This window comes from Pelophylax lessonae (genome assembly GCF_965119305.1).
Source record: "Pelophylax lessonae genome assembly, chromosome: 13".
Lineage (NCBI taxonomy): Eukaryota > Metazoa > Chordata > Amphibia > Anura > Ranidae > Pelophylax > Pelophylax lessonae.
Window position 1 is genome coordinate 179,683,079 of NC_138780.1, and position 22,901 is coordinate 179,705,979.

General features: G+C 45.7%; 1 protein-coding gene across 1 annotated transcript in view; it reads right to left on the reverse strand.

The window, feature by feature from the left end:
* Positions 1 to 7,001: 7,001 nt before the first annotated feature.
* POMT2 (protein O-mannosyltransferase 2) overlaps positions 7,002 to 22,901 on the reverse strand; it is a 33,141-nt gene continuing 17,241 nt past the window's right edge. Inside the window, exons 12-21 of the mRNA XM_082275133.1 lie at positions 20,254 to 20,332; positions 20,026 to 20,171; positions 15,605 to 15,696; positions 14,598 to 14,674; positions 14,023 to 14,094; positions 13,849 to 13,908; positions 13,188 to 13,293; positions 12,022 to 12,162; positions 9,373 to 9,484; positions 7,002 to 7,472 (exon numbers count right to left, since the gene is read on the reverse strand). Of these exons, the coding sequence (XP_082131259.1) occupies positions 7,367 to 7,472; positions 9,373 to 9,484; positions 12,022 to 12,162; positions 13,188 to 13,293; positions 13,849 to 13,908; positions 14,023 to 14,094; positions 14,598 to 14,674; positions 15,605 to 15,696; positions 20,026 to 20,171; positions 20,254 to 20,332 (991 nt within the window). The 3' untranslated portion in view covers positions 7,002 to 7,366. The remainder of the gene's footprint in view (positions 7,473 to 9,372; positions 9,485 to 12,021; positions 12,163 to 13,187; positions 13,294 to 13,848; positions 13,909 to 14,022; positions 14,095 to 14,597; positions 14,675 to 15,604; positions 15,697 to 20,025; positions 20,172 to 20,253; positions 20,333 to 22,901) is intronic.

A 22,901-nucleotide genomic window follows, 5' to 3' on the forward strand; every position in this document is an offset into this window, starting at 1 on the left:
AGTGATTGGTGGAAAGAAAAGACTGCTTAGCAATGATTTGTAGAAGAACAAGATCGCTCAGAGGTGACTTGGAGGACAACATTGTGGAGAGCTGATTGGTGGAAAGACAAGACCACTCAGAGGTGATTGATGAAAGGACAAGGCTGTTCAGAAATGGTAGGTGGAAGGAGAATTGGTTAGCTTGATTCTAGCATAGTATGGTCAGCATTGAGGTGAGTCTGTAGACAGGTGCAATAAAATCACACAAACTGAAACCCACTCTGCAATCCCATTTATTTGAATCTATGATTGCTATAATCATATCTGTGTTCAGTCAGATTCCTCACCTTAACCAGAATATGATCTGCCCATCTTGACTGGACAGAATTAAGCGTGTTATTTAATAATATCTTTTATCATATAGTACAGGAAGCGCGTGTGGCCAGTGTACACGAGGAATGCCTTTTACTGGCACACCTGCGTGCTTCCTGAATGTGACTAGCAAGGGGTTAAAGGCGTTAGGTACAATTACCGGCAGAGCATCCTGCCCGCTGTAATTAGCCCTCTTCAGCTAGCGGAAGGCAGGCGGCTCTGGTCCCTTCTAATCTATTTCTCTTTTCCCGTCCTGGGCTCATTCCCATGGCAACCCCATCCAGTGACCACGGGCGGCTGGGAGAAGGGGGGGGGGGGCAGGCTGGAGAAAAGCCCTGTGTGCAGGTTGTTACATAGAAGGGTTAATGCACAGAGGCCATCGTGGAGCTTGAGAGGATTGCAATGATGGGAGAGACTCTGTGCATGATAATGTATTATCAATATTTACTGAGCCACAGAGCTTACCCATCAGCTGCTCTGTGCAATGCCATGTCCACCGTGCTCTGCCGTCCTTTGCCCTCTTCAGACTAAATCATTCAATAAAGATATGTCAGCAATAAAGGGCCTTACAATGCCATCTGACCGTACAAACTGAAAATCAATAAAATCATATTTGTAAAAGAAAAATTGATCTCCAGTAAAATGCAGGCCGGCCACAGAACATGTCCTAGATACCGGGGAAAACCCCAAGTCCATGTTCTGCCCTTGTCTGTGAGCCCCGGTGCCAGCTGAATGGAGCACCCCCTCACATGTCACATTGAAGAAGACTGGCGCACACTGATGACCTCAGCATAGTTGAAGCTTTATGGTTTCAGATAATGGCCAGAGACTGTCCGCCCAAACCCTCCTCACTCTTCTCTTACCACCTTCCAAACCCTTCTCATTAATGTGTTTCACCCAGTTTAGCTTAGTTGTAGACGCATTTCACCCGGTCCTTTGTCAGACCTACAATGAGAAGGTATTGGGTGGATAAGGTCTATGACTAAGCCCTTCACAGTTAAACACCTTAATTGAGGGGGTGTTGGGTGGACTAATGCATTTCACCCAGAGGGGGTTAGTCATAGACTTAGTCCACCCACACTCATCTCACTAACACAATTTACCCAAAAGGGCTTAGTTGTAGATTTAGGGGCCATGCACACTAGGAGCAGAAAAAAAAAAAAAAAAAAATGCCAGAACCTCTGGCAGAAAAAGCGGCTTAAAAAATGCTCATAGTAGCTCATATTGCACAAGAAGTTATGGGCATTTGCTTTTATAAGCGTTTTTTTCTCAAAACATTCCCCTCTGATGATTTTTTTAATGTACACTGAAAATACGAATGGTCCAAAACACAGCGCTGATAAGCATTTAGCATTTTTTATGCCTGAAAACTCTTCTCAAAAATGCACTCGTGATGGGTTTTTTCTGCATCTAAACTCTCCTCTTGAAATATGCCTCTAAACGCCCTAATGTGCATGGACACATAGGATAACATTGAGCTGCTCCTTCCTACATGCAGCTAAAAGAAAACGAAAAAAAACCTCAGTGTGCATGCGCTCTTCGTATATCCAGACCCTCTATGGTCTAACATGTTTCACCCAAAAGGGCTTCGTTGTAGACTTGAACCAGTGGAGCCATGAACGCCCTAATGTGCATGGACACCCTAATGTGCATGGACACATAGGATAACATTGAGCTGCTCCTACATGCAGCTAAAAACAAAACAAAAAAAAAAACCTCAGGGTGCATGTTCTCTTCGTATATCCACACCCTCCATGGTCTAACATGTTTCACCCAGAAGGGCTTCGTTGTAGGCTTGAGCCGGTGGAGCAATTTTCTTTCCTGCAACAGAAGAAAATCACTCCATTTCCCATCAATACATTCAGTGTTGATGGAGGAATCCCTCTCGCAGAGGTATATATGTTCTCCTGGTGGGGGAAGCAATCCCTGCCGGGAGAAGTGATTATTGCTAGCGGCTAGAAAATCCGCATAATCACATGTAAAATCCAGCAGGCTGGTTGTTTCCAAGTTGATTGATCAATCAACTTGAGTACATTCAGCCTGCCCATACATTGTTCCAATCTTGGCTGGTTCCTGTTGAACTGTCTGTGGCCGGCTTTAGTTCACGCAGACCCTTCTCACTCTAATGCTTTTACCCAGGTGGGCTTAGGCCGGCCATAGATGGTTCGAATCTCGGCTGGTTCGGCAGGAACAGGCTGAGATCCAAACCGTGTGTCGGCAGGCTGACTGTACCGGTACAACCAGCCTGCCGGATTCAGTTGTGATTATCGCAAGCGGCTGCTATAACCCCTAGCAATAAGCACTGTCTTTTCCTGGCGGGAACAGAGAACTGCATGGCAGGAGGGATTCCCCTGTCAGCACTGTGTTGATTGGGAAAATCGTGTGAATTTCTTTCCTGCAACCTGTGAGCGCAGGAAAGAAACCTGTGATTGCAAGAAAGAAATATGCACAGTCTTTGGCCAGCCTTAAGCCCCGTACACACGGGCCAAATGTTAGGAAACATCGACCTGCTTCGGTCAGATCTTCATGCTGAGAAAACTAGCAGGCGGCTGGCTCCCCGATCAGCGCCAATGGCTGAGAGCACTGATCAAAGTGTTCCAGCGGGGGGGGCCCTGTCATAACACAACAACTCAGTGGGAGAGATCGCTGTACTAAACTAGTTGACAGTTTTTTGGGGTTTTTTTTTCAGTTAAACCCAAGATTTTGTATCAGCATAGACTGGGCAGCCCCCTTCTGTGTTCATATCTGGAACAATAAAGCTTAATTTGTGCAGATGACATCAGAGGGCAAGCCGGTCTCTTCAATGTGGCCTAGTGCACTTTCTTCATTGTGGTGCCAGGTGTTGATGAGGCTGACCAATGAACAGTCATCTGCTAATCACAAGGGCAATATCCATCTAGCCTGTGGACAGGATCAGCGATCAATGAACAATGCAAGTGGCAGTCACAAACTGAGCAGCCTCTCCATATGGTCTCATCAGACCTGCAGAGACTAAACGGGAGAGGAAAAGACGCCAGCATGCTGGCCATAAATTAAATCTGAATTACCAGTCTGCCAAATGAGCTCAAGCAGCAGAATCTATACCATACCTGTCGCCAAGCTGGGAGAAATGTTCACGGTGAAACAGGCGAAAGTGTTGACAATCATACGTAAATCAGAGTTATCTACACCAATTAGCCCTTATCTGTGGTGTTTTTTCCCCCAGAAATAGGAAACATTATTTAGCCGCAATGTATCAGTATTACGGCTCCTAATATGGTGGCTGATTTTTATTTCGCCATTTATGGGGGTCTCGGGGGATGACATTAAACTGTCTGATCAGAGTGCAGAGGAGTGCCGGAGGGGTTAATGTCATGCCAGCAGTGGCGGAGATGGGGGAACGTGTCATGCAGGGCGGACGGAAGACAGCTGTGCTCTTCTGGCCAGATAAAAACTCAGGCATCATGACAGCTTCAACTTCCTAAAATGGCTAAAACTGCAGAGATACAGAGCGTGACCGACTGCTCCTTCGCTGTCTGCCTGACAAACATGTCACACACCGTCACAGATCAGTGAGAGCCGGGAAACAGGTGGGGGGAGGGGGGGCAGGACAGTACTGACATGCAGATAGACATTTACTGGCCAAAAAATAAATAAAAACCCTGTTTATTGGCCCCCCATGATCTAGAAAATGTGATAGTAGTGATTCTGCTGGTGTTTGGTGCTGCCCATTGTCAGCTGAACATGAAAACATCAGTGGATGCTCCCTTTATGGGTGCTGCTGCCTAGCGCTATAGGAGGCGTCCCATGGACAGAGGTCGCACCCCGCATAGGTCTGCTGCAAAACTATGACTAATGTACAGGGTATCTCCATAAATAATGTACAGGGTATCTCACAATTATTCCTTTGGATGGTAATAATTTTACTCTTGACTGATTGGCTGAATCCCCCGGACGTATTCTCCAAGTAGCTACTCCCACATGGCAACGCTCTTACAGTCACACTACACCTACAATATCAAGAATCTTCCAACCCCTTGCACTAGTTGTAATGGTCTATAAAAGCGGTCTCCAAACTGTGGCCTGCGGGCTAGATGTGGCCCTTTGCTTGCCTTTATCCGGCTCTTGGAGCACCATGCCATCCACTGACACCAATGATGGGGCACCATTCCTTCCAGTGAGACCAATGATGGGGCACCATTCCCCCCACTGATACCAATGATGGGGCACCATTCCCTCCACTGAGACCAATGATGGGGCACCATTCCTTCCACTGAGACCAATAATGGGGCACCATTCCTTCCACTGAGACCAATAATGGGACACCATTCCTTCCACTGAGACCAATGATGGGGCACTATTCCTTCCACTTACACCAATGATGGGACACTATTTCTTCCACTGAGTCCAATGATGGGGCACTATTCCTTCCACTGAGACCAATGATGGGGCACTGTTTCTCCCACTGGCACCAATGATGGAGCACCATTCCTACCTTGAATACCAACAATAGGGTACTATTCCTTCTACTAAAACTAATGATGGTACACTGTTATTCTCACCGACACCACAGTATTGCCCCTCTAAAGCCTCAAGGACAGTAAATTGGCACTTTGTTCAGAAAGTTTGAAGACCCCTGATCTATAAAGCCTCATACACATTAGTCGTTTTTTTTTTGTTCAGCATAGTAGGGCTGAACAAAAAAAACATGACCACTCTGGAGGAGCCGCTGTACTAACTATATGATGTTAGTACAGCGAACTCCCCCTCTGGGCTATTGAATTCTGACAAGTTGACGGCCCCCCACCAGAACACTCTTCTATGGCCAGAGTACAGAGGCAGGTGGTGGGGTATTAGTGGAAGGGGGAAGAGGGGAATTGTTCTACAGAGGAAGGGGGTTAGTGTTTTTGATTACCGCCATTTGCATGCAAACGCCAGTACTCAACTGCAACTATGGCTCCCAGACACCACAACCACATGCAGATTTTACTCTAATGTAAGGCCTTGTGCCAAAGGCAGTATTGCTAAGAGAGGGATATTTTGATGCGAGACATGGGATTAATCTGTCTAGGTCTCCTATCAGTGTAGTGGTGGTGGTGTTGGGGGGGGGGGCACAGAGTTTAGTGTTCTCTATCCATTAGTGTTTTCTATTGGTGTGTATGGGGGCCATTATCTATTAGTGTTGGGTGTTGGAAGGGGGATCTTTTGTGATGTGAGACAGGAAGGGAGGGGGGGGGGTTAGTGTTCTTTATCAGTGTAGAGGGTGGTGGTGGTGGGGTGTAATGTTCTTAATCAGGGTGTGTGAGTGAGGGGAGGTTAGTGTTCTTTCTCAGTGGTGGGGGGGGGGGGGGAAGAGAGTCAGGCAAGCCATACACAGTGTGAATTTCTGAAATTTGCACAATTCCCCCATCAATACAGACAGTGCTGACAGGGGAATCCCTCCTGCCAAGCAACTATCTGCCTCTGGAAGTCGGGGGAAACTGTCCCCACCGAGGGAAGACCGTGATTATAATCCCAAGAAAATCCAGCAGGCTGGTTGTACTCAAGTTGTTCAAAACAATCAACTTGGTGCATTCAACCTGCCCATTAACGGTCCAAATTTAGACTGGTCCCTACTGAACCAGCCAAGATTCGAACCGTGCATGGCTGGCCTTAGTGTTGCCTATAGTGGGGGGGGCAGAGTTCAGTGTTCTCTATACATTAGTGTTTTCTATTAGTCTGTATAGGGAGCATTGTCTTCTATTAGTGTTGGGTATGGAAAAGGGATCTCTTGTGATGTGAAACAGGAAGGAAAGGGGGGGGGGGGTTAGTGCTCTCTATCAGTGTAGACGCTGGTGGTGGTGGTGGTAGTGGGGGGTGGGGGTGTGTATTGTGCTTGATCATCGTGTGTGAGAAAAGGGAGGTTAGTGTTCTTTATCAGTCTGGGGGGATTTAGCGTTTTCTATCAGTGTAGGAGACGTTAGTGTTTTGTATCAGTTTGGGGGCGTGAATAATGTTCTCCACTGCTGATTGTGGGTGCAATGCTCTGCAGACTCCTTAGAAAAAGGTGAACATAGGCGGGCCATACACGGTTTGAATCTCAGCTGATTCAGCAGAAAACGTCCGAGATTTAAACCATGTATGGGCAGGCTGAAAGTACCAAGTTGATCTACGGGCAGGCTGTATGTAACAAGTTGATCTATGGGCAGGCTGTATGTAACAAGTTGATGGATCGATCAACTTGGGTTTAACCAGCGTGCCGGGTTTTACCTGCGATTATCGCAAGTGGCTGCTATAGCAATAATCACTGTCTTCTCGCCATGGGGACAGCCTCCCCCGCTGGGACAAGACAATGGCCCGGCAGGAGGGATTTCCACATCAACACTGTCTGTGTTGATGGGGGGAAATCGAGCAAATTTCTTCCCTGCAACCCATGGTTGTAGGAACGAAATTCGCTCCATGTACGACTTTTAAACCATGTTATGATAATGCAGATATAGCAATCCTCATACACAAACAGATCTGTTCACACAGCATCGTATCCTATTCTAGGTCATTCCTGGCACACCTCTGCATCCTCTGGATGGCGTGAGTGGGAGATTTGTCTAACACCACTCATGATAGAGGACAATGACCGCCCACCTACACCGATAGAGGACACTGAACCCCCCCCCATCCATCATCGAAAAAAAAGTCCTCTGCACTTTCATCCCTCCCTAATTCATACAGAAAATAAGATGAAAGGGAAACAAGTGAACTGGCAGTGGTGTGAGTTTGGGGCAGGGCAGGTAAATGTAATAGCGCCTTACCCCAAATCTGGAGGACAGATGCCTCCTGCTGGCAGTGACAAGTCTGAGTTTAGCAGCAATATATAGTATGTATCCATATAGTGTCCACACAGCGTTGTGTGCGCTCAGCTGTTTCCAGAATATGGCTGATCGCACTTTACAGTCTATGAAGGCTCCACAACGTCTACATCCAGGCACAGCATCTCCACCGCCAGGACTGAGCCGGAGACCCCCCAAACTACAGAGGTCAGCAAGCAGCATAGTGGGACCTAGAACTCCCAGGAGTCCATCCATCGCAGCCCTGACATGGGACTGTCCTGTTCGTCTGCCAGGGGCCCCTCCATTCCATACGACAGGGGGTGAAAGAGGTAGAAGCTGGAAGAAAAGGAAGGACGGGCATTAGGGGAACAATCCCACACAGATTCAGGAGGGAGGAAATCATATTCTAGTCAACGGAGAATTTTTGGTAGTATTTGTTTGGCTACTTTATCCACTTCAGCTCCGGAAGATTTGACCCCCTTCATGACCAGACCATTTTTTTGCAATTTAGCACTGCGTTACATTAACTGGTAATTGCACGTGCCCAAATGAAATTACCCTTTTTTCTCCCCACAAATAGAGCTTTCTTTTGGTGGGATTTGATCACCTCTGAGTTTTTTATTTTTTTTGCGAGATAAACGAAAATAAACAGACACTGAGGCGACCTGGTCGCCTGACAGGTCGCCGTAGGTCGCCTGCCATAGAGAAGCTGTGGACCCGTTCTAATAGGAGCGACACAAGTCGCTCCGACTTAGAAAAAGGGTCCGGAGCTTCTTTGGGGCGACCCGGAGCGACCTGCATTGACTTCAATGATATGAAGTCCGTGCCGGCCGCTCCGAGGTTGCGGTGCGAGCTACGCACCGCGACCTGTGAGGTTGCCCCGGCAAGTAGCGTCCCCCAGTGTGAACGAGGTCTTAAAAAAACAAAGAAAAACAAAAAGAAACAACAAAAACGTATTTTTTACTTTCTGCTATAAAACATAAAAAATAATATTTCTTCATAAATTTTGGCCAAAATGTATTCTGCTACATGTCTTTGGTAAAACAAAATCCCAATAAGTGTATATTGATTAGTTTGCGCCAAATGTTATAGGATCTACAAACTATGGTATACCTGTATGTACAGGAACTTTTATTTATTTATTTTTTACTAGTAATGGCAGCGATCAACGACTTATAGTGAGACTGCGATATTGCGGGAGGCAATCAGACACTGACTGACGCTGGGAGGGAGCTGACTGACACTGACACTAATACAGTGATCAGTGCTAATAATATGCACTGACTGTACTAACTGTACTGGCTGGGAAGGGGTTAACATCTAGGGCGATCAGGGTGTTAGTATGCCTAACTATGTGTAATGTGTGTGCGGTGTGTGCTGTTTTTATACAGTAATGTGCCGGTTTTTACTCCCTGCTTTGCAGGGAGAAAAATACGGCACATTGCTGCTGTCAGAAGAGAGCCTTGTATTTACAAATTTATTTACAATTTAATTACCAGAGCAGATCAGCGGACGTCGACGACCAATAAGCGGCTGGCATCCACTGATTGGCGTGTGCTGCAGCGTATTGCAGCACAGCCGGGGCAGTGGGCACGCCCCCTACCCAGACGCGGGCAACACGTACTAGGTACATGATCCAGTGTAGAGTGGCCGTCCTGCCACAGTATATGTACGGTGGGAGGTCCGCAAGCAGTTAAAAAACACACAGTAATCTGTCAATGATATAAACAATGACCAGAAACTCCCTGATCTTAAAGCGGAACTTCACTCTCTCAATCAACACGGTCTATTTCTAATCCTCATGCTGCTAGCATTAGAAAATAAATAGGAAAGTATATCATATTTACTTGTTTTAACCTTTTTTTTTTTTTTTGCATTTTTTCAGTTGCTTTCTGGTTTCCATGCCTAAGAAAAAGATGTCATACATCCCAGGAGTCTTCAGGAGGGTTCTCAGCTCAGACCATGCCTGAGCTAAGGGCAGATGGATTCCAGGAAGTAAATGCTACATGAATCTCATGCCCTTGCTCAAGATGGCCACTGCCAAAAATGCCAGGGGGTATTTTTCAAAATGATTGTTCAGCAAAATAAAGCATGGAGACATGAATGGATGGGAGGAGTTTGTGTTGAATATTAAAAATGAATGAAATCACATTTTTGGTTTGTGCTGCTCAGATGCAGTGCAGTTAAACTTTAACAGGAATTGATCATACCCCTATGACCCTTTGAGAGGACTCACCTGTATAGGAGGGTGAGGATCAGCAGAGTCATCCCTGCTGTATATATAGAGTGCGGCTGAGATGGACACCAGAGATGGGAGGAGAGCTTCAACAGGACAGAGAGTGTCAGTGCTGGAAGAGGAGAGACAAGATCAGATCAGGCCAAATATTTAATAGCAGTGTCTATGCCATCACACCGTATCAGTGTTAGTACCATCACAACTATATTACTATTCATACTATAGCATCCATATTGATTCCAGTACCATCACAGCCATAGCAGTATCTGTACCACCACAGCAAAATTGGTTTTTGTGCCATCACAGCCATATCAGTACCTGTACCATCACAGCCATATCAGTACCTGTACCATCACAGCCATATCAGTACTTGTACCATCACAGCCATATCAGTACCTGTACCATCACAGCCATATCAGTACCTGTACCATCACAGCCATATCAGTACCTGTACCATCACAGCCATATCAGTACTTGTACCATCACAGCCATATCAGTACCTGTACCATCACAGCCATATCAATACTTGCACCATCACAGCCATATCAGTACCAGTACAACCACAGCCATATCAATACCTGCACCATCACAGCCATATCAGTACTTGTACCATCACAGCCATATCAATACCTGTACCATCACAGCCATATCAGTACTTGTACCATCACAGCCATATCAATACTTGCACCATCACAGCCATATCAGTACCAGTACAACCACAGCCATATCAATACCTGCACCATCACAGCCATATCAGTACTTGTACCATCACAGCCATATCAATACCTGTACCATCACAGCCATATCAATACCTGTACCATCACAGCCATATCAGTACTTGTACCATCACAGCCATATCAATACTTGCACCATCACAGCCATATCAGTACCAGTACAACCACAGCCATATCAATACCTGCACCATCACAGCCATATCAGTACTTGTACCATCACAGCCATATCAATACCTGTACCATCACAGCCATATCAGTACTTGTACCATCACAGCCATATCAGTACTTGTACCATCACAGCCATATCAGTACTTGCACCATCACAGCCATATCAGTACTTGCACCATCACAGCCATATCAGTACCTGTACCATCACAGCCATATCAGTACCTGCACCATCACAGCCATATCAGTACTTGTACCATCACAGCCATATCAATACTTGCACCATCACAGCCATATCAGTACTTGTACCATCACAGCCATATCAATACTTGCACCATCACAGCCATATCAGTACCAGTACAACCACAGCCATATCAATACCTGCACCATCACAGCCATATCAGTACTTGTACCATCACAGCCATATCAGTACCTGTACCATCACAGCCATATCAGTACTTGTACCATCACAGCCATATCAGTACTTGCACCATCACAGCCATATCAGTACCTGTACCATCACAGCCATATCAGTACCTGCACCATCACAGCCATATCAGTACCAGTACAATCACAGCCAGATCAGTGTCTGAATGGTTACAACCACTAACTGAGGACCAGTCAGTGCTTCTATATTAATATTACTACTATCACATCCATATTGGTTCCAATACCGTCACAGTCATATCAGTATCTGTATCACCACAGCAAAATGGGTTGCCGTGCCAACACAGACATATCGGTGTCTTTACCATCACAGACAAATCAGTACCTGTACCATCACAGCCATATCAATGTCTGACCAGTCAGTGCTTCCTCCTGCCTGTTCCATCATCCTTCCATATCAACTGCTCCTCAGTATTAAGTATTTGCCATCTCTGCTGTCTATTTCACACACTCATTAAGGCCAATCTGATACCATTGTCTCACTAATAATCTCCACCGCCCCTCACCATGGCCTGTCTGACACCCCCATTCGCTAATATCTTTCACAGGTGTCCCCCATCTTCTCATTAGTACCCTTCACATCTCCTCCCTCCCTTATCTTCTCACTAATACCCCGATCACCAGGGCCTGTCTGACACCCCCATATTCTAAAATCCTTCACAGCTGTCCTCTATCCTCTCATTAGTACCCTACACCCCCCCCTTTACCCTTTCACTAATAGCCCCCCCCCCCCACCAAGGCCTACCTGACAACCCCATATTCTAGTATCCTTCACAGCTTTCCCCTATCTTCTCATTAGTACCCTTCACATCTCCTCCCTCTCCTTATCTTCTCACTAATAACCCCCCCCCCTCACCAAGGCCTACCTGACATCCCCCTATTCTAATTTCCTTCACAGTTGTCCCCTATCTTCTCATTAGTACCCTACACCCCCCCCTCACATCTTCTCTCTCCCTTATCCTCTCACTAGTACCCCCCCCAAGGCCTGCTAAAACCCTCCACAGCCCCCTCCTCTTGGTGCACAGGAGGGGGATCATCCTCAGGTCATTTTTAAAGAAGAGTATTGCTTTTCTCCCATTTTTATTAGAAATCATGTATAACACTGCTGTCAGAACCCAGATTTAGAGAACAATGCCTTAAAAATTTACTTTATAGATTTTAATTTTTTTCTGCTCATTTTCGTCATGGAAATTTCATGGACAACTTAATGCCATGTTCATAGAAGGGGGAGGAGGCATTTAATGCCAGTCCTATAGTTTGAGAAACCTGTTCATACCCGGTGTGTCAGTCTGAAGATACCCACCAGTCAACATGCAGGAGAAGAGCAGGGCCGGGAAGTAATGGTGGTAGTACAGCACTCGACCCATGAAGTAGAAGGGACAATAATGCAGCAGCCACCCCAGTAGAAGCGGCCCCCCACTCTCCAGGAGCAGGGTGTAACTCTCTGTAATAAAAGGATGTCATTGTTAGAGGGGGCCACAGAGCTACGAGAATCATAGAAGCAGCCACACAGGGGCCACACAGCCAGGAGAATCACAGAATCAGCCACACAGGGGCCACACAGCCAGGGAAATCACAAAATCAGCCCCACACTGCCAGAGGAATCACAAAACTAGCCACACGGGGGTCACACAGCCAGGAGAAATCACAGAACCAGCCACAAAGCCAGGAGAAAAACACAGAGCCAGGGAAATCATAGAACCAGACACATAGGGGGTCTCACAGCCAGAGAAAATAACAGAACCAGCCACACAGGGGGTACACAGCCAGAGAAATCACAGAACCAGCCACACAGGGGGTACACAGCCAGAGAAATCACAGAACCAGCCACACACAAGGCACACAGCCAGGGAAATCATAGAACCAGACACACAGGTGTCACACAGCCAGGAGAATGACAGAACCGGCCACATAACCAGAGAAGTCACAGAACCAGACACCGACACACAAGGGCCAAAATAGCAAGGGAAATCACAAAACCAGACCCAAAGGGGTCACACAGCCAGGGAAATCACAGAACCAGCCACACACAGGGGGCACACAGCCAGGAGAAATCACAGAACCAGCCACACACAGGGGGCACACTGGCAGGGAAATCACAGAACCAGTCACACACAGGGGGCACACAGCCAGGAAAATAAAAGAACCAGCCACACAGATGCCACATAACCAGAGAAGTCACAGAACCAGCTACACAGGGGGCACACTGGCAAGGAAATCACAGAACCAGACAAACAGGGGGCACACAGCCAGGGAAATTATAGAACCAGCCACACAGGGGGCACACAGCCAGGAGAATCACAGATCCAGCCACACAGGCATCACACAGCCAGGGAAATCAAAGAAACTGTTTCAGGAGAATCATAGAACTAGCCACATGGGGCCCCACACAATCAATGGGGATTACAAAACCAGCCATACAGGGGCAACCCAGCTCAGGAACTCACAGAACCAGCCACACAGATTTACCTTTCACTGGCTCAGACAGGCATAGGCCACGCTGGAGGGAGACAGCTGCCCAGACCACCAGAAGTGCATACACACCCAGACAGGCCAGATTGAGCCACCAGATGACCTGATACAGAGAGGAGGAAGTAAGTATAATTGATATAAAATACACAATTTATAATCAATGCCTGGCACTCTTACCACCATTACCACCACTATTAAACTCACCTGTGCTGAGAACAGGGCAACTACTGCTTCATACTGACAAAAAAAACCTGCAGCTTACAACAGTAGAACAGAGGAACAATGCACAGCCGGGGAAGATGGCCGGTCACTATCACAGCTGTGCCACTACTTGGAATTAGGAGAACATGGCCTTGTTCTTATTATCACATCTGTGTTGCTACTTGGAAACTGAAGAACGTGACTCAGCATTATCACAGCTGTGGTGCTACCTGGAAATGGGAGACCATGCCCTGCCTCTAATTATCACAGCTGTGTTGCTACCTGGAACTCTATACAACATGTCCTGTTAGCAGTCACCAAGCACCATATTAGAATAACACAAACACAACAAGACCAGCTCTGTATTATGGGAAATACGTGGGGTGCTTGTGCTACGCATACCAAGCAATCAGATCCCAGTAGTTTCTATATCCCTCTGACCTACAGACACACTCACCGGATTTCCAAGGAGGTAAACGCGGGTGTCTGTAGCATTAACGCCCGAGAATCGGAGACCCTGCAGAGACAGAATATTAAGGAAAAAAAAATGAGGTCTCTCCCACCCACCATACAGCACAGTGACAGCTTTCTGTGAGATGGTGGGGTAGCTGCCATTCACACCATGACTCACCTGAAAGTTGATGGGCCAGTGCCACGGCTTTGATGTGACCTCATGCTCTTTTGGTTTTAGCCCACTGTTTGCCTTCAGGAAAGAGAAAAGAGAAAGTTACTGCCTGACACAGAGCAAGAGAGCGCACATGACCACAACATGGCAACATGTGATACTTACCTGCACCATGACAACGTGTGACACCCACACCATGCACACATGTGACATTTACCCACACCATGACAACGTGCGACACCCACACTATGGCAGTGTGTGACACCTACCCGCACTATGACAACGTGCGACACCCACACTATGGCAGTGTGTGACACCTACCCGCACCATGACAACGTGCGACACCCACACTATGGCAGTGTGTGACACCTACCCACACCATGACAATGTGCGACACCCACACTATGGCAGTGTGTGACACCTACCCGCACCATGACAACGTGCGACACCCACACTATGGCAGTGTGTGACACCTACCCGCACCATGACAACGTGCGACACCCACACTATGGCAGTGTGTGACACCTACCCGCACCATGACAACGTGCGACACCCACACTATGGCAGTGTGTGACACCTACCCGCACCATGACAACGTGCGACTCCAACAGGATTTCCAGGAACGAGGGCTTCAGAATGGAGACACTGATATTTGGCACTGCAGAGGAGACAAGTTCAAGGAGGCCATCAGGAAAGATGCTGCAGCTATGACATCCAAAGCGACCATTTACATTACAATTTCCTACCATCATTATGTAATGCAATCAAATCCCTTCCTCCTCCCCCAATGTATACAAACTGACTGCTTCCTTTCATATAGTTTAAATCCCTAAAGGAGATAAAATTGCACCCCTTTTTTTCTATCTGATCCCATCCTTCTACCCCATAATCACCATCTGACCCCGTCCTATCGTATGATCACCATCTGATCCCGTCCTATCGTATGATCACCATCTGATCCCGTCCTATCGTATGATCACCATCTGATCCCGTCCTATCGTATGATCACCATCTGATCCCGTCCTATCGTATGATCACCATCTGATCCCGTCCTATCGTATGATCACCATCTGATCCCGTCCTATCGTATGATCACCATCTGATCCTGTCCTATCATATGATCACCATCTGATCCCGTCCTATCGTATGATCACCATCTGATCCCGTCCTATCGTATGATCACCATCTGATCCTGTCCTATCATATGATCACCATCTGATCCTGTCCGTCTATGGCATGATCGTCATCTGATCTCATCTTTTATTGTAAGATAACTATCTAATCCCATACTTCTATCGTATGATTGCCCAGCTTTTAATAAATATGATGATATCAGTATTCACACACACTAGAGGATGGAGGTATACATGTAGACTGTAAGATGCTATTTTATTCCCCATCATTTTTGGTATATCAGAAGGCTAGCAGGAAATTGTGTGACATTGTGTGTCCAATTAGAACAGTGTCTACGTAAACGACTATTAGGTAGGAGAGTAGAGAATGAGTCTATGAGTGACAGACAAATCAAAAACCACGGTTAAGTGACAGAACAGAATCTGACTACAGCAGGCCATCGGGGGGCACTTACATCGCGGGTTCTCGTGGTCCTCTGCATTCCATGTGGTGCTGGGACTCTCCCGTAAATAAGGACTGCACGTCACCTCCCCCTGCTCCCATCCCCTGATATTAAACAAAAGAAGTTATTATATCATCATTCACTGTTGAAATCTGAAATCTGTCCTCACAATGAGATCATAACCATCTACAGAACCACAGAATATGTCAGAGCTACATGAACTTTAATGGCTTCCCAGTCTTAGTCCGTAGGGTTCAATATTGAGTCGGCCCACCCTTTGCAGCTATAAAAGCTTCAACTCTTCTGGGAAGGCTGTCCACAAGGTTTAGGAGTGTCTATGGGAATGTTTGACCATTCTTCCAGAAGAGCATTTGTGCGGTCAGGCAGCATTTGTGAGGTGTTGGACAAGAAGGCTTGGCTCGCAGTCTCCACTCTAACTCATCCCAAAGGTGTTCTACCGGGTGGAGGTCAGAACTCTGTGCAGGCCAGTCAAGTTTCTCCACCCCAAACTCGCTCATCCATGTCTTCATGGACCTTGCTTTGTGCACTGGTGCGCAGTCATGTTGAGACAAGAAGGGCCATCCCCAACTCAATATTAAACCCTACGGAGTAATGCTGGCCATACACTAGCCGAAAAATCATTTGAAAATCTGTGATTTGGACTGTTCATTCGTTTTTCGTCCAGTCCAAATAGAAAAATCGGTTTTAAACTTTTCAGAGCTGAAAAATTGAAAGAACAGTTTGGAAAAATCTGTCGAATGAATGATAAATTAAAAGATTGTGTTTCTCGTCCAAACTCTTTGCACTAGGCATATCTGACAAAGTGAATGAAAAATGGATTCATTTATGTCCATTGAATGATTTATCGATCACAATTCGGTCATTACATGATGGCAAAATCGGTTGCCCTCACGGCCAAGTGTTCGTTATTCGAAAACGAGTTTGAACGGTTTTACGGCTAGCGTATGGCCAGCATCAGACTGGGATGCCATTAAAGTTCAAGTGCGTGTAAAGTCAGGTGTCCCAACACTTTTGACAACATAGTCTAGATGTCTTCTACTCTGATAAGGGCGTTATCTGTACAGCCCAAAACTGTTAATATGGAACATTATCTATATATACACACAGGTAGGTTCACATATATTTGGACACAGGCACAATTTTCATACTTTTGGCTCTGTATGCCACCAGAATAAAATTAAAAGGAAACAAACAATCCAAATGAATTTGAAGTGCAGACTTTCAGCTTTAATCCAAGGGGTTGAAAAAATATGAAGTACAAATTTTAAGAACTGCAACCATTTTTATATACTGTCCCCCCCCATTTTCAGGGGCTCAAATGTAATTGGACAAATGCATACAGTGCCTTGCGAAAGTATTCGGCCCCTTGAACTTTGCGACCTTTTGCCACATTTCAGGCTTCAAACCTAAAGATCTAAAACTGTAATTTTTTTGTGAAGAATCAACAAGTGGGACACAATCATGAAGTGGAACGAAATTTATTGGATATTTCAAATTTTTTTAACAAATAAAAAACTGAAAAATTGGGCGTGCAAAATTATTCAGCCCCCTTAAGTTAATACTTTGTAGCGCCACCTTTTGCTGCGATTACAGCTGTAAGTCGCTTGGGGTATGTCTCTATTAGTTTTGCACATCGAGAGACTGAAATTTTTGCCCATTCCTCCTTGCAAAACAGCTCGAGCTCAGTGAGGTTTGATGGAGAGCGTTTGTGAACAGCAGTTTTCAGTTCTTTCCACAGATTCTCGATTGGATTCAGGTCTGGACTTTGACTTGGCCATTCTAACACCTGGATATGTTTATTTGTGAACCATTCCATTGTAGATTTTGCTTTATGTTTTGGATCATTGTCTTGTTGGAAGACAAATCTCCGTCCCAGTCTCAGGTCTTTTGCAGACTCCATCAGGTTTTCTTCCAGAATGGTCCTGTATTTGGCTCCATCCATCTTCCCATCAATTTTAACCATCTTCCCTGTCCCTGCTGAAGAAAAGCAGACCCAAACCATGATGCTGCCACCACCATGTTTGACAGTGGGGATGGTGTGTTCAGGGTGATGAGCTGTGTTGCTTTTACGCCAAACAGAACGTTTTGCATTGTTGCCAAAAAGTTCGATTTTGGTTTCATCTGACCAGAGCACCTTCTTCCACATGTTTGGTGTGTCTCCCAGGTGGCTTGTGGCAAACTTTAAACAACACTTTTTATGGATATCTTTAAGAAATGTCTTTCTTCTTGCCACTCTTCTATAAAGGCCAGATTTGTGCAGTATACGACTGATTGTTGTCCTATGGACAGAGTCTCCCACCTCAGCTGTAGATCTCTGCAGTTCATCCAGAGTGATCATGGGCCTCTTGGCTGCATCTCTGATCAGTCTTCTCCTTGTATGAGCTGAAAGTTTAGAGGGACAGCCAGGTCTTCGTAGATTTGCAGTGGTCTGATACTCCTTCCATTTCAATATTATCGCTTGCACAGTGCTCCTTGGGATGTTTAAAGCTTGGGAAATCTTTTTGTATCCAAATCCGGCTTTAAACTTCTCCACAACAACCTACCTGGTGTGTTCCTTGTTCTTCATGATGCTCTCTGCGCTTTAAACTGACCTCTGAGACTATCACAGTGCAGGTGCATTTATACGGAGACTTGATTACACACAGGTGGATTCTATTTATCATTTAGGTCAACATTGGATCATTCAGAGATCCTCACTGAACTTCTGGAGAGAGTTTGCTGCACTGAAAGTAAAGGGGCTGAATAATTTTGCACACCCAATTTTTCAGTTTTTTTATTTGTTAACAAAGTTTGAAATATCCAATAAATTTCGTTCCACTTCATGATTGTGTCCCACTAAATTACAGTTTTATAGCTTTATGTTTGAAGCCTGAAATGTGGCAAAAGGTCGCAAAGTTCAAGGGGGCCGAATACTTTCGCAAGGCACTATATAATCACAAATAAAATGTTAATTTTTAATATATTTTGTTGCGAATTCTTTACTGGCAATGACTGTCTGAAGTCTGGAATCCATGGACATTACCAAGGACTGGGTTTCCTCCTTTCTGATGCTTTTCCAGGCTCTAACTGCAGCTGTCTTCAGTTGTTCTATGTTTGTGGGTCTTTTTGCCTTTAGTTTTGCCTTCAGTAAGTGAAATGCACGCTCAATTGGGTTGAGATTAGGTGATTGACTCAGCCATTGCAGATTATTCCACTTATTTTCCTTCCAAAGCTCCTGGGTTGCTTTTGCAGTGTGTTTTGGATCATTTTCCATCTGTACTGTAAAGCGCTGTCCAATCAACTTTGCTGCATTTGGCTGAATCTGGGCTGACAGTATACCTCTAAACACTGCAGAATTCATTCGGCTGCTTCTGTCACATCATCAATAAACACCAATGACCCAGTGCCACTGGAAGCCATGCATGCCATCACACTGTCTCCACCATGTTTTACAGATGACGTTGTATGCTTTGGATCATGAGCTGTTCCAAGCCTTCGCCATGTTTTTTTCTTCCCGTCATTCTGGTACAGACTAATCTTAGTTTCATCCGTCCAAAGAAGGCTTTTCTAGAACTGGTCTGGTTTTTTTAGATGTTTTTTGGCAAAGTCTAATCTGGCTTTTCTGTTGCTCAGGCATATGAATGGTTTGCACCTTGTGGTGAACCCTCTGCCCTTGTGAAGTCTTCTCTTGATTGTAGACTTTGACAGTGATATGCCCACCTCCTGGAGAGTGTCCTTTACTTATCTTGATGTTGTGAATGGGTTTTTCATCACCATAGAGAGGATCCTACGATCATTCACCACTGTTGTCTTCAGTGGACATCCAGGCCTATTTATGTCGCTGAGCTCACCAGTGCGTTCTTCTTTCCTCAGAATGTACCAAACTGTTTATTTGGCCACTCCTAATGTTGTGGCTATCTCTCTGATGGATTTGTTTCATTTTTGAAGCCTTACAATGGTCTGTTTCACTTGCATGGACGGCTCCTTTGAAAGCATGATGTAGGTTCACAGCAATAGATTCCTAATGCAAATGCCACACTTAGAATCAACTCCACACCTTTTACCTGCTTAATTGATGAAGAAACTAAAGAGTGGTCCACACCTGGAGCTGTAATTCCTAAACCCTTTCCCCGATTTGGATGTACATACCCTCAAATGAAAGTGTGAGTGTGCACTTTCAGCCCATATCCATTATATAACTATAGCTTGAATATGTTTCAGTACATACCTCAAAAAAATTGTGCCTGTGTCCAAATATATATGGACCCAACTGAGATATATATATATATTATATAAAATTAAAAAAATAAATAAATAATGTGTTTTCCTGTGGTAAACCTATTAACACACCAAATAAAACAGGCCCTTTCTAGTGCAGGGCCATTCTCAGCACATTAAGGGTTGGAGAGGAAATGATCTGGAGAGTGACATACCACTTGGGAAGGGTCTTCCCCGAGGAGCCGAGGACGCAGCCTGTGGATAGGTGCAAAAGTCGTATCCGACTGCGAAGAACTTTCACGGGGCTCTGCCCTCCAGAAACTTCGATTCTCCAGAAATCATTGGTGTCCCCAGTGCCATTCTGAGAAGGAGAGGGGGGGGGGGGTTATTTGGTTTTAGTCAGAAACATATTACACAAAATGCAGCAGACTCCAACTGCTCACCGTTCCATATGCTGTAACTTGCAGGTGTTTCTTAGTCAGTGGCGCCTCACGCTGGTGGCTGTGCAGGTTGCGGCCTGTCCTGGGAAGCCAAAATATAAACATAATTGATCCACGCACACAGGAGGACGCAGTAGCCACCGTTCAGGGACTGATGGTCCTACTGTGCCCTAAAGATACCTACCTTTCCCCTATTCTCTCCTGCAAGACTGTAAACCTCTGATCTTTTCTCATATGGCTTAGCCTGATAATGCACGGCTTCTCGAACTGCAAAGTGTGCGCACACAGTGACAGTTCAGAGACAAGGAGTGGGGGCAGAGCTGCAGGAAAACCAGACTATAGCTTTATCTAAGGAGAAGTCAAATGAAAATTTCTGCAGAAAATGGAGGCAAAAATAGGGGAAAAAAAAAAAAAAAGTCCTACATTCTTCACTAGCAAATACTCCAAGGTGGGAGTCACACTTTATTACATCTGTAACAGAGATAGCAGTCTAATTATTATAGAGATGCCAAGGAAGCGTTTTATCGATGATCCATTGAGTGAATCTCACATGCATACATACACACAGGCCTTTTTTCCCCCTCAGAGAATAGCAGGAACCCCCCCCCCTTTCTTGGTCACCCCTACACACCTCCGAGCACCATCCCTTGGTTCCACCCCCTACCCACCTCCCAGTACTGCCCTTTTAGAGAACCACACATCATTCTGTGGTAATGAATAATTTGCAGGCAATTTGGTAATAACATGAAAAGCAGTAAAATAGATCCCCTGCAGCCAGTAACTATAGGGCCCCCGCTAGCAACAATAGATCCTCAAAAATTGCCAAATAGGCCATAAGGAGAAGAGGCGGGACTTTGAGTGATGCCAGAAATCATTTATTCAATATGAACAATGTTATAAATTTATTAACATGAGTTAAAACATCCCCACAAAGTGGGACTCAAAAGACAAACGGTTAAAACAACTACATACACGATCAAACCCATGAAGCACATCACAGCATGGGCCTGACAGTGTTAGTGCACAGCAGGGTACAATCCCATTGGTTCTTGTCCAAAGCCCCAACGCGTTTCAACTTATCCAAGTCTTCTTCTGGAGGGGTGCTGGACAGTAGGATAATACTGATATTTCTGTGTGTGGAGAGCAGTGCTCAGGCAGGACTCCTAGTCACATAAAATACAGCTTTGTGTCCCTGTGGGAGCAAGGAGACAGATGGAGCCCCAATCTAGCCCCTATGGGAGGGACAGCTCCACCAATGACGCTGATTAGCACACACAGGTCTAGCACGCAACAACCATACAACTGCAAACAGTTGCAGTTGCATGGTGGTTGCATGCTAGACCTGTGTGTGCTAATCAGCAGTGTTTAGATTTGTGATGTCTCTGATTGGCCATCACAGTGAGCCAATGCTGCACTGTGCACTACATCCTAAACTAAACAATTTTGGAGGTATTTTTGGACCTCAAGAAATGGGACATCAGTTTTCTCCCAATTTTTGTTAAAAGAAAAACAAATAAAAAGGCTATTTAATACCAGTAAAAGAAAGCTCTGTCTCAAAAAAAAATTATAAGAAATTATTTGGGTAAAGTGTTGCATGACAGAGTAAGTGTCAGTCAAACTATCAAATCATTGAATGATGGCCTGGTAATGGAGGGGTATTACAGGCTGGTACTCATGTAACTAACCAACCAGAGGGGGAGGAATCCCACACAAGCACAGGTAGAGCATGCAAACTTCATGCAGACAGTGTCCAAGCCAGGACTGAAAACAAGCATTGAAACCGAGGACCCCAGTGCTGCAAGGCAGACGTGCAAACTACTAAGCTATTCTTCTCCCCCAACTCTGTAAAACGGAAATCTACAAAGTGATTACTGTAATAGGAAGGGAGGTTAAATCTCGCATAAATAAAGAGATACGTTATTGGAGACAATTCTCAAGAATTTTCCCTGTCAGATGTCTGGCCTCCAAGCCGCAGGTCAGAGGAGGGAACCAGGATGAAGGCTGCCAGACCTTCATCCCCTCGACGGTGCCGGATCCCCGGGGACAGCGAGGACACGAAGGGCCTGTGCGCCTGCAGCGGATTATATACAATGGAATATTCTGACCTGAGTTGTAAACATGAGATGGAATTTGTAAATGGCGGAGATGAAGGTCAAGTAACGGTTTATGGGATGCAGATTTTTCCATCTCTGAAGCCCCCCTTGGAGACCCTCCTCTTCCAGGGGAGATCCCGCTCCCAGCTGTTTATACCATGAGCTGCAGCGAAGGTCCGACTTACACCCTTTATAAACATCTCATGTAAGCAAAGCATCTTTTTAGAAATGGTTTTATTCCCCGATCACGCTGAGCGCAGACACCTGGCTCCGATCACACAGCGCGCACTCCACAGCTGTGCTCCATAAACACTACACATAAACACAGATCTACAGAGCTGACCGCTTGCCGGCCAAGGCATCCGCTTTCCATGACCTTCAAATGTTCCCTTTTACATCATCTTGCACTTTCCCATGTACTTCAACTTCTGCAGAAGAAACCAATCCATTCTTGTAAGGTTTCTCAACCAGGGTTCCTCCTGAGGTTGCTAGGGGTCCCTCCTGAGGTTGCCAGGGGTCCCTCCTGAGGTTGCTAGGGGTTCCTTGAGCAATGGGCAA